Source organism: Marmota flaviventris, chromosome 11 (genome assembly GCF_047511675.1).
Source record: "Marmota flaviventris isolate mMarFla1 chromosome 11, mMarFla1.hap1, whole genome shotgun sequence".
Lineage (NCBI taxonomy): Eukaryota > Metazoa > Chordata > Mammalia > Rodentia > Sciuridae > Marmota > Marmota flaviventris.
This window is the reverse complement of record NC_092508.1, coordinates 63,456,214-63,468,853: the sequence shown is the minus strand read 5'-3', so window position 1 is coordinate 63,468,853 and position 12,640 is coordinate 63,456,214. Positions and strand designations below refer to the sequence as shown.

The window sequence follows — 12,640 nt, the reverse complement described above, 5'->3', positions numbered from 1 at the left end:
TTCAATGATGTTTCCATTTTAAATCTTTAAAAAAAACAATGCAGTAGTCTTCAAGTACTAACATTCTCAGAAGAAAAGCTCTTGGAGGATCCAGTTAATACATATGGATGAACTAAAGTCCACTGAGACTTAAAATAATTCTCAAAGGATTCAGGGTGAATATGCTATAGTATAAATCGTTCTAACAACTTGCATTAATAAGTTTTAACAGCCCACTGACCTCATGCAGAGCTGCTCTTCTTACCCCATCCCCCTGCCAAGAAATAGTCAAGTTTTTATTAATTTCTAAAAGATTAATCTGTGTGACATCCACCCCCTTGTTGCTCAAAGAAAACGTTGGTTCTTTTTATAGTTTGTCACCCATACAAAGCATGTAATCTATAAGATCATGGCTCATTTTTTAAAGAACTAGCAAGATGTTCTGCTACAAAAAATATATGTATCTGTGTCTATGCTAATCCATAGACCCCAGGAGGCATAGAGCTCCAACACCCCAGCTCTCTCTCAGAAGGCAAATCCCATGAGTTCTCAAGGTTGACAAAAAGCTCAGCCCTCTACAGCAAGCCTGAGAGCTCCTACACAGGAGTCAATGAGTCCTGATTACTGTTTCCCTGTGATACTTTTTTTTTCTCATTGTTCAAAAGGTTCTTAGCAATATCAGGGCTTTAGGACCAGTCAACTACTTTCAGACTACAGGTAGATGATCTACATGAAGGCAATAGAAATAAAATTTACCCCAAAGTTTCCATCAACTCTTCAACCCACTTGAATCTGGTTCTGTTTCTGAAATTCTTTTCAAAGGGCCCAAATCACCCCCCAAAATTTCAAACACCCAAATATCTCCAAGAGTTCAAGAAAGAACACCAAGTACTTATGACAGACCTGGCACTGTGCACATAAAGATGAATAGCACAGGTCCTTCTTCAAAATTCATGGAAAGTTTGGGTGTGTAAATCAACATGTACACAGTGTAATTGTGTGTACATGCTACAAAAGCCATATCATCAGCATGCTGTAATTATTGCATAAGGTTACAGCAGTTCCACTTGGTCAGGAAAAAAAAAAAAAAAGGCAAATAATGAACAGCAATATCAATTTCCTGAGCATTTAAGGACTCCCCAGGCACTGTACCACCTCTGTCTGCTTTACATGCCTGATTTTATTCCATCCTCCAGCAAGCCTGTGAAGTCAGTAGTATAGACCCACTGTATTGACAAGAAACTAAGTCAGGAAGAGAAGGCTAATGCAGAGTTGGCAATCCCACCCAGATGTACCCCACTTGGAGATGTGGCATTCAAACTGAGTATAAAAAGAGGGTGGAGAAGGGACAGAGGGAGGGCAAGAGTTCTTGAATGGCAATGTGCAAAGGCTCAGGGGACTAAAAATATTCTGGAATATTCACAATTTCAGAATTGCATCACTCAGTTAAATCCTTATCAATCTGGTAAGAAGCACATATTTTATTTTAAAATACCCTATGTAAAAATAATACAATATCACTTTTTTCCATTGTCATATTTTACGAATCTTTTGTGTGTGTGTATGTGTGTGTGTGTTTGTTTTCTAACTCACATACATTCTCCAATCCGTGTCTTTCCAATAAAGTAAAGAGCATCTCAGGAAGTGGATGTACCACTAGTAGAGACTATAATGGTTGTTTCTGGAGAACAACTACACAATCTTGAGGGCAGATGAGGTTACAGAGAAAATGACTAAGCAATTAACACTTTGTCCATCAATAATGTTCTCAGGTAGTCTAAGGGAAAGATTTCATAAGAATGTGAATACATGGCCTATGGCTCTTTTTTAAAGGATTTTATTTATTTATTTATTCATTATTTATTTATAACATAGAACCTAATATTTCAGCTCATATAACATAAGGAAACCTGGAAAAACTTTCAAGATTACTAAGAAATAAAAGTGGTCCGTCAAATACACTGCATGTCAATCTAATTTATTTTGACCAAATTAAAAATTTCCTAAAGAAATATACTGCTCTGTCATTAAGTACACTGGCAATTCCACCCCATAGAGCCATGTGCTTACCAGACATTCTGCATCACAGCCACTAGGTGGGATCTCAACTAGTTCAAAACTCTCAAAGACCATCAGGAACAATGCAGAACAAATGGAAAAACAAGCAGTCCTCTCACTGAGCTAGGAAAAATCAAACTCTGTCTTCGAGGTGATGTCAAAAGTTTTGCCAAACACAAGGGAAGACAAGAAAATGCTGAGGGACCAAACTGCAATCTAGGGGCATTTCTACCCCAAAGGAGCAAAGAAATAAATCAAGAAACTCTGAGGAAATGAATCCTATGCAACAAACATAAAAGGACAACTGAAATGTTTGAACAGTTTTGAAACATCTTGTAGCATTATTTACAATAAATAAATTCAAGAGGCTGGGTTGTTTAGTCTTCTTGACTATTTGCTCTTCTGAAATATCCTGCAAAATGTGTTTAATCCAGAGAAGGGCAGCCTGGCTCAAACAGGAATTTACTGTGTGATGTTAAAGGCTTAACAAGTTCCATAAAGATTAAGGCAGAGAATAAAGGAATCCCTTGTAGCAGGAGGGTCCATCTTTATGAAAGAAAGTTTCAGAAGAGAAATCAAATTACTATGTTTTAAAATATAAGTATAAAATTGGATCCTTGAGTGGGCTAGGGTAGACCGCGGGTGGACAGCATCCTTTTCAGGTCTGTGAGGATGATGCCACACACAACCAGGTCTGTACAAAGGGATCTTCCCAGGCAAGGCATTCATGCGGTACACATCATTAACATTCTGCTCTAGGGAAAAGAACTCTGAGCTCCATGATCACTACCCAGGATATTTCAAAGTAAGAGAATGTAAGAAGGAAGAAATGAATTCAACAGACAGACAACCTAGATTTCAGGGCAATAACACAGGAATAAAGAGGAAACACTAAAGTTAATTCAAAGCCATTTGCTTCTGTTTATAGGATTAATCTTTCTAGGTAAAAATCTCCTTAATCTTCTTTACTGATAATCTTTTAAACAGCACAAACAACTTGTTCTACAACTAAAAAGGAAGCTCATGCAAAATTCAATAGCTCTGCCTGGTTTAGACTGGTGCTAGCCGGATATTCAAATCCTGAGAGGTCAGCTCAACCTACAGTGCAGAATATTGGCTCAGCTTCTGAATGAGGCACTGCCAATTTCTTTTGATTTCGGTTTTACTTCATTTCCTTTGATGACAGAGCCCACACCTAACAAGTACAGTGAATCTTATTAACAAAAATTTTCCTCTGCCTCCCAGTTGTCTACACTTTCCTTTTTCCCCCTTGGACAGACACTGTCTTCCACTAATAGGATAGAAATCCGGGGGCCAGAGCAGGGTTCCCTTGAGACTAGAAGTACCTTCCCAGTGTCCTCACACAGCCTCTCCCCATCCACAAACAAAGCTTTGTCAGGATTCAAACCAGGTCATTAACTCCTCCACGAAGTTTGACATACCTTTTGGAAGGATCTTTTTGAAGACACAGTGAAAGTAATTTTCTAAAGGACTTGCCATACTTTTTCATCATTTCTTTATCTTCTACTCCGGTTTCTAAAGTGGGTGGATCATTTTGCAAAGTCAACATTAACACCTGCAGCAGAAACACGCATGAAGACAGAACCTCAGTATAGCAATTGCTACAGTGGAATTTGTCATTTTTTACAAAAGCATCAAAGACCCTGGTGACTCAAAATGGAGTAGGGAGGAAGAGCATGAGAAGAAGATTACCACTAAATAGGGAAGAGAGGAGGGAGGGAGAAGGGGAATTGCAAGGAAGATGGAAGGAGACCCTCATCGTTATACAGAATACATGTATGACTATGTGAGGGAAAAAAAAAAAAAAGAAGTGTGTCACATTAGATTGGGTAGAGAGAAGTGATGGGAGGGGAAGTGAGGGGATGGGGGATAGGAAGGACAGCAGAATAAAATAGACATTATTATTGCTGTATGTGTATACGTGACTATATGGCCAATGTGATTCTGCAACCTGTACACTCAGAAAAATGAGAAATTATACCCCATCTGATTCAAATGTATGATATGTCAAGATCATGGTACTGTCATGTGTAACTAATTAAAACAAATTTTTAAAAAAGCATCAAAAATCCTCCTTCATTAGGTACAAACATGCTTTTCCAAGAGTTTTAACTTTCCAAAAATTGAGTACTAAAAGCTTTCATCTCCCTCTGCCAATCTGTTCATGTACCCTTTAACCTTTTTGTTGCTCCACTGACAGAACTTACAAAAATGTGCTGTATGTGTTAAAAATGATCTTCCAAAAGCAACCGGGACAGGGCTTTCTGGGAACTGGCTCTCACAGGGCCTCAAGGAGCACGTAGCTCCAGCCCTGTCTGGTTGGGAAAGAGAGTGTGGAAGGGAGAGAAAGGCACATTTATGTGTGCAAGCCATTCATAAGCGAGGACCCACCCGTCCGCAGGGCTTCTGTAACATATTACCAAACCTAAAAATAAAATCACAACATCCCAGGAGGTAACATGATTTCCTTTTGGAAAAGAGAGAGAGAGAGAGAGAGAGAGAGAGAGAGAGAGAGAGAGAGAGAGAAATTGCTAAAAAGGCTTGGCAAAATTGAGAAAACAAGATACTGAAAGATAGCCAGAATATAACTGAGTTATGAAAAACTATAATAAGTCCAAAAGGCCATGCTGCATTGGGGGCGTGGGGTGGGGGGGAGATGGACAGAACAAAATGAAATACAACTTCTAATCACAAAGGTAAAAATTCCACTCTTTTGCACTAACTTTAAAATTATTTACTTTTAAAAAGTAGAATGTGTAAAAAACTACTGACCTACAAAATGAGTAAACCTCATTAATGCATAAATCAGTCCTAATTTATGCAAATGCTATACATGTCAAGACTCTTTTCAAACACTTTCAGATGTGTGAATAGATGAAGGATGAAAGTGACAGTTTATTGTTTGTAGAGGATAATAGCCAAAAGCAGAATGGAGGGGACTGCAGATTCTGAAGAATCGTCCTAATGGGCTTCAGGCTGGGATGGCAAATGCCCTTTGGATTCAGATGGGAAGTGCCAAGCAATGAGAAAAAAAGAAAATAAGAAGAAAAACTAGGTGAAAGAAAAAGTCCTCAGAGTAATTTCAGTACTTTATCTCCAAAAGGGTCACTTCTATTGTTCATACTTGGATTTTAAATGTTCTGCTAAGAATCAGATGTGGACAGAGAGACAGACAGACAGACAGACACACATACACACATACACACACACACACACACACATACACACACACACATACACACACTCTAAAATCTTAACTATGTTAAAAATATAAAATGAAATATATATAGGAGGAGTAGGAGCGTATATCAGTGGTAGAGAGCATATGCTTAGCATTCACAAAGCTATAGGTTCAATCCTCTGCACCAAACAATAAAAAACAAAGAAAGTAACTACACTAAAACCTTAATATAGATTTTCTGTGATTATGAGATTATGGATGGTTATTTTTCTTCTTTGTTCTTATTTCTACTTCCAAATTTTCTAAAATAATAAATTATTACTTTTTGGAGGGAAGAAGGGTCCTGTAGCTCAGTTCCAGGGCCTTGCACTTGCTAAGCACATGCTCTGTCACTCAGCTACACCCCCACCCCTACTTCTTTTTAATCAGCAAAGCTATTTAACTTGTTTATCCTTGGTTTTAATGTTTTTAATTCTCCTAATTTTTTCCCAATAAACATGAAACATCCACAGACCATATTCCTTTTAAAATACTTTCATAATTTCCATTAAACTATTTCAGCCTCAAAACTAAACCCAGTTGAGGAAATTAACCCTTATGCTACCAACTAAGAACTAAGAAAAATAATGACTATGGTCTGATAAAAGAACGACAAAATCCTGAAAATAGCATCCAAAGTACATGTTGCTTTGTGAAAGCATTGTGATTCGCTTACATTAAAGGAGCCACCAATGTTACATTATAAAGGCAGGGGTGACAATGGTGTAGATCGTGAAAAAAAAAGATCTTAAAATCTGGGAAATCCATCTGCAAAGATGACATCACCATAATCTACTCTTAGACTTTCTTTGAGGACCTGGGATTATGCTGCACTCAAAAGATTAATGACCAGCATTTGTCATAGCTATAGACCTCTATGAACCAATCTGATCAGATTCTTTCCTCAAGTCTGTGCTAGCAATGCAAATCAAATTTCAAAGCTGGGAATTGTACTACTTTTGTCCACTCTGTCCAATGAGAAAATCAAACAACATTCAACTTGACTGTACCCCTCCCATTCATTCTCCTAAAGTCTGAGAGAAAAATAAATTCGTTCAAGAGCATTAGAGAATAGATGCCATTCAATCACATTTCAAATCCAACATATTATTTCCAATAGTAATTACTTTCATGGGAGGGTATTTGTGATAAGGCGCTGCTCCTGTTGCTAATTCAATGGCCGTTATTCCAAAACTCCACATGTCAGCCTTGAAGTCATAGCCTCTCACCTAAAAGAAAAAAGACAGAAAACAAAAAACAATAATGATGGAGCAGGCATGTTACACATCACAAATTCCATATTTTTGTCTGAAATCCAGAGTTGTTTATGCATAACTTCCACATCAGTTTGCTAAGGTCTAGCAGTTAGAAATTGAATCTACGATACATGATGCATTCTACTAAAATGACTGATGTGAGTGAAATGCTAGTGTGTTAATGATATTACTAACTGCACTGTATCAACCAAGATAACCTCTATTTTTTTTTTACCTGTTCCATGACTTCAGGTGCCATCCAACATGGGGTGCCAACAAATGTTTTTCTTACTTTATTCCTTGTAACATCACCCCCTGTTGCTAAGAATGCACTTACCCCAAAATCTGAAAGGAAAAAAAAATCAACATTATTTTGGGTAAGACATTATTGATTATAAATTCTGATTCTTTCAACATAACTCTTCTGGTGAGCATTACAGTGGCAAGGAATCATTGCAAACATGTTCCTGGAGATCTCTCAGTCATACAAGGGGGTGGTCCTACCATCTGCCATCCTGCACACCCTAATGGGTCAGCAAGTTCCCTGGCACCAGAGCTCAGCATAACAAATTATGTTTTCTTCTGAAATGTTATCAAAAGTCACAATGTATCATAAAGAATTACAACACAAATGAAAATGTAAACATTTCCAAAACACTGAATATAAAGTTGTTTTATCTTTAGACAAGATTAATTTTAGAAAATCATTTTTAAGAATATCACTGGAGAAAGTGTGCTAAGGTATGTGGTATGGTTCCTTTTTGTGTTTTTTATTATGATCTTCTAGCTGCTTTAATTCAAAGTTCTCAATGTATAGAGAGATTTTTTTTAAATAAAAGAGGAATAATATCCATCTTTCCCATTCCAATATCCTCGCCTTGACAGTGTTCATCAACATCTTAGCAAAATTGTAACGGCAAATGCACAAACCCTCAAATACAAAGCCAACAAGCTTAGGTTTGTCCACATGCAGCAATCAACACAAATGAAAAACTCAGTAAGAAAAGACTATTTTTTTTCTCATGTTTGCTTTCCGAATGATCTTCCTAAGTAGAGATGGAATGGTTTGTAGAATCAAAATAACACTTATTAACACCCATTATAAAGTTCATTGTATGAGATTAATTAAGCACACTGTAGATGCAGACAAGCATATATGTAAGAATTATCTCTATATATAACAAGAGAGAGGGGAACACTTGGTGTTTATTAATGCATGAAATCATAAATACATGTTTATATAAAGGTCAAAAGTAATTAATAGGTTAAAGACTAGTATACTTAGTAATAGCCAAGTCAAAGACCCCTGGATAGTGAACTGGTAAATAGTAATAAGAAAGGGTAGTTAACACCTCAACACCAAACACATAGAATACTGTGGAATATGGCTCCTGCAAACAGCTTTAATGTAATTCTCCTTTGCCAGTTCCCTTTGCTGACTGTCAGAATGACAGCAATTACTAAACAACCTAAGTACAAACCAAGGTCAAAATGTATTAACATTTGCTTTAGGCCTATAGTATTAAGTTATGCAACTGGGTGATTTAATACATGATAACCAGTTCCCTAAATAGAAACATGGTGACAGTTTCATTTTATTTACATTTAAATATACTCTACTCCCCAAAGGATTTCAATTACAAGTAAAAGAAATGAAAATTGACAAATGGAATTTTTGTTCCAACTACTACTCTGATGTTAATATTAAACATTAAGCAAAATTACATTTTGGAAAAAATAATTGCCATATAATTTAACTTGCATATATAAGTCCAACTCTAAAACTCTTTAAATTTTTATCAGAAAATTTAAAGAAATTTTATCAGAAAACTGAAGTCTTATGAAAAGAAACCTGTAGAACTAGTCAATCAAGTCTCTTGTGGGCAGGAGAATATATAATCCATCCTCTTACAGAGAATTAGGTGAACTGAACCATTTGTAGGCATCTACTATTTTTGGTTAGAGAAAAAGAATACAAAAATGCTTTCAAAAATATTAAGTTCAGTGAATTCAACATTCGATTTTTTATTGAAATTATCTTATAACATGATAGCACAAATAAATTATATATATAATCTGTAAATAATTAAGGATATGAGTAAAGGCTGCTTTAAGTGAAAAATATATTCATCTTAATGTAGCTAAAGCAATCTTGGACCCTAAAGTCTCTTCCTGAAAATATAATCCAGATAAAAATCCAAAATTAACATTACATATCTTTTCAATTCCTTAAAAATACTATGTGCTTACATTAGATATTTTAAAGGCTGGCAAAACAGCTGAGCAAGATATATAGTAGCATTTCATTTTTGACAATATCCCTTCAATATATCCTTCGTGATTCACATATTTATTCATAGCCTCCACTTAGAACATTCACTTTAAAGTTATAAACAGATGGTTAAATGTCTTAAAGCTTAGAACAAAAATTCCAGAAGCAGAAAACACCAATCCTAACATCCACTAGCTCTTGGGAGCAGAATAAATACACAATTTGCTCCTGTGTATGGCTAATGTGTATAGGGAAAGATTTACATGTACAGAGACATGGAACATGTTAACCAAAGTACATAGTGTGCTTGTACAAACAGGAAAATTGGTATATTCTGTTGAGTTAGCTTACGTATGACAGTGAGAACAGGGTGGCAGAACAGCAGAGTGAAAGCCACCCTTGCTTCCTAAGGGGCATATCTATGTGGCCAAAGGAAATACTGGGTCAGAGACCATAAGCACTTCTCTAGCAACATGAAATCAAAGCTCCAAGTAGAGTGAGCCAGCCCATCTTCCAACCTGCAGAACAACTGGAGAATATGGATAATAAAAGGGACTTTAAAGAAGCTGTCATCCGAGTAAGTAAAGGGTTCCAACATCTTTTGAGCCCATCCACTTCTTCCCTTCCCTCCAGCCACCGCCTCAGTGTCAGTCAGCACTCCTTGCCAAGATGCCTATGGCAGCCTCCTAAGTTCCCACTGCCTGATCTCCCCGGATCTAGGCTCTAGCAACCAGGCTTTTCTGGCCCAGACCTGAGTCCTCCATAAAAGTCTTTAAAATGTCCAACAACCCCCAGGGTGAAGTCGAAATGTGTTAGCCTAACACATAAACCTGACCCCCTGTCATCTCCCACCTCACCTGTCACTGCTCCCAGCTCCAGCCAGTGGCCCATACATAGCCCCACTCAGCTGCTTACTTTTCACTTCTGACCCCAGTGCCTACTTAGCCTCACCAGTGATGCCACTGCACATGGTGCTCATCATCCATGCACATCATCTTGTCCATTATGGAGAGGACACCAGCAGAGGGCATTCTGCATGTCCTGAGTGACAGAAGCAGTTTGGGCATCCTGACCTTGCAATTCTGTCAATGTACATCCATCACCTTTATTTAATTTGTCAAGAATCATTTAAGCAACACTGTTCATTGTTTTATTTTTGATGTTTCAATGCTAAGCCTTGAGGAGGATCTACAGGATTTTGAGGTACAGTTATCAGATTTTAAGAGTGTTAGATCTACCAGGAAACAGCATGCAGTGATAAGTGAGGGTGGAGAGTCACAATGCTTAAGACTGAACAAGGGACTTAACCTTGTCCATATCTGAATGGGCTTCTGTTTCCTCATCAGGCTTCTTACCTTGCACCTATTTTTATTTTCCTTTCATATTTGGAAGATTCTCTTGCTAATTTTTACCATGCATGAATATTCTTTACAATAACTGTTAGGTCGGTCAATAAGCTACTGTTCTCTGCCTTCTAATCAACCATGTATGTGGGCTGAGGGGTCAGCATTAGCAATTTTCTGAGGTAGATAAAAAAGAGAGAGAGAAAGAAAGATAAAGATGTGTTTCTCAACTATAAGAATGTCACCATCTTGGGCTGGGGATGTGTCTCAAGTGTTAGCGCGCTCGCCTGGCATGCGTGGGGCACTGGGTTCAATCCTCAGCACCACATAAAAATAAAATAAAGATGTTGTGTCCACCAAAAACTAAAAAATAAATATTAAAAAAAAATTCTCTTTCTCTCTCTCTTAAAAAAAAAAAAAAAGAACGTCACCATCTCAGTAGGATAAGACATGAAATAATCAACAACAGAAAATATAAAATCTAACACTACGTTGTCTGTGTAGAGGTGCAGGGGCTACGACTATAATGGTCATGGAAGACTGTAACTGAAGTGGGCCTTGGACCCAACCCTGCAAATGAGGTGAAGATCTGATAGTCAAGCCTAACAGGAAATGAGTTCCAGACAAAGACACAGCATGAGCAAAGCACAAGTGTGGAGCCAAGAAGAAAAATTGTCTGACAGCTGCCAGGGTCAAGAACTCAAATACCTACAGGGGCCAGGCAGGAAATTAAAGGAGGGAGGAGGGTCCTGAAACCAGCAGCAGGAGCCCAGTGATCAGGGAACTTGACACACAGTATCAGTGCAGCTGAGTGCTGGGCCCCCTGGGGACCCTGGAGCCCATTCTCAGTACTCCCCTCCCCCACTCAGGCCAAAGGCAGGCTTCTGCCATGAAGCTGAAGAAGAAAGTCAGCATCAGGGAAATGGGGACCTGATGTCCCCAGATCTCCCAGTTTTCCCAGAGAAGCCGGACATAGCAATCTTTATGTAAAAGCACCCGTTTTTGTTGTTGTTGGCAACAAATCCATTAAAACTTATGAAGAAGAAACAACTGGGAAAGCAATTCCTCCAGCCTAATTTAGTCTGCAAAACTAGCCAGCTGTGTTGTTCTGATGTCTAAAATTTACCTAAAAATACTTCAACATATACTGAGTGACATTATGCTGGCAACCCTACAACCCAAGTGGTCAGCTGGCCTTCTAACCAAGAATGCCCAGCACTGAGGGGTTCTGGCAGCACTTGATTCAGGACAGCTGCTAGAAATATTTCTATTATCCATATCTGAATACAGACAAGTATGGTCCAGGTGAAATGTCAAAAAGGGATTGTTACTAAGGAGAACACCACCATGATGCAGGTCACAAGTGGGCTTTCCATTAGCAAAAACTAAGTTTTCCACACACTGAGAGCAGCTGAAAAATTTTTAGACATTCTCCCCACCCCTGCATGTATAGAATAAAAGGATCTAGTCAGGCCCATGTATAAACTAAACCCCTAACCAGTTCTATGTTCTATTTGGATTCCTGATGCCAAAGATAAGGGCAAAGGAAAACTGCATCTGGAATCCTGAATTGTCTGCCTCAAGTAAATTTCTCATTCGCCTACAAGAAAAAGGATTGCCTTGGGCTTAGAGAACAAATTGTGAGAACCATTTAGGGGCTTGCTTGCTAATCAAGGCAAAATTAGACTGAAAACTGATTTCCTTAAAGTCTAAGAGGGAGGTTATGCATGAGTAAGGAACAATCCTCACCTACCTCAAATTTCTATGGCATCTATAATTATCTTTGAAAAGAAACCTGAATTGTGCATGGAAAAAAACTGGCTCCAGGTCGATTCGATTGGTTAGAGAGTAACAGAATCAATGCTTGATAGTTCAGCACTTCCTAAAGGCAGACACAAAGGGTTAAGAGAGACAGTGATTCTTTCAGTGATCTAAGGGGTTAGTTAGGAGACAGAGAGAGCCCTACTGGTTTTAGGGGGCCCTGGGAGTTTCTGGCTATAGAGCAGCCTCATTTCCCCAAATGCAAGGCTTTATAAAGTCAGGAAGCACTGGAAAGGACAGTTGAGGAGCCCAAACACAGTGGAGCATCAGGGAAGAGAACTTGTTGCCCTTTCTCTCTAGAGAAGAAAATGTGGGAAAAGTAACCATGCAGGGATATTCAGGAGAGGAGAGGGCAGGGCCAACTGCAGCCGTAACCCCAGCAGTAAAATCAACAGGGTCGGTATGAGAAGGGATACTCTGGTAAGGGGAAGGATCACACACAAATTCTTGAGAAAATAGGACAACTTAGTGGATATAAGAATTGAAAAAGAAGAAGGTATAAAAAGATTAAATGACTTGGGCTGGGGCTGTAGCTCAGTGGTGGAGCGCTTGCTGAGCATGCATGAGGCACTGGGTTCAATCCTCAGCACCATATAAAAATGAATAAATAAAATACAGGTATTTTGTTCATCTACAACTAAAAAAAATTTTAAATTAAAATTTAAAACAA

The 12,640-nt window shown here is 38.2% G+C and overlaps 1 protein-coding gene across 1 annotated transcript in view; it reads right to left on the bottom strand.

Moving 5' to 3' along the window:
- The window catches only part of Stk39 (serine/threonine kinase 39), a 270,584-nt gene that overhangs the window by 163,475 nt on the left and 94,469 nt on the right, over positions 1-12,640 (bottom strand). The window contains exons 6-8 of the mRNA XM_027946124.2: positions 6,770-6,879; positions 6,406-6,507; positions 3,480-3,613 (exon numbers count right to left, since the gene is read on the bottom strand). Coding sequence (XP_027801925.2) covers positions 3,480-3,613; positions 6,406-6,507; positions 6,770-6,879 — 346 coding nt within the window. The remainder of the gene's footprint in view (positions 1-3,479; positions 3,614-6,405; positions 6,508-6,769; positions 6,880-12,640) is intronic.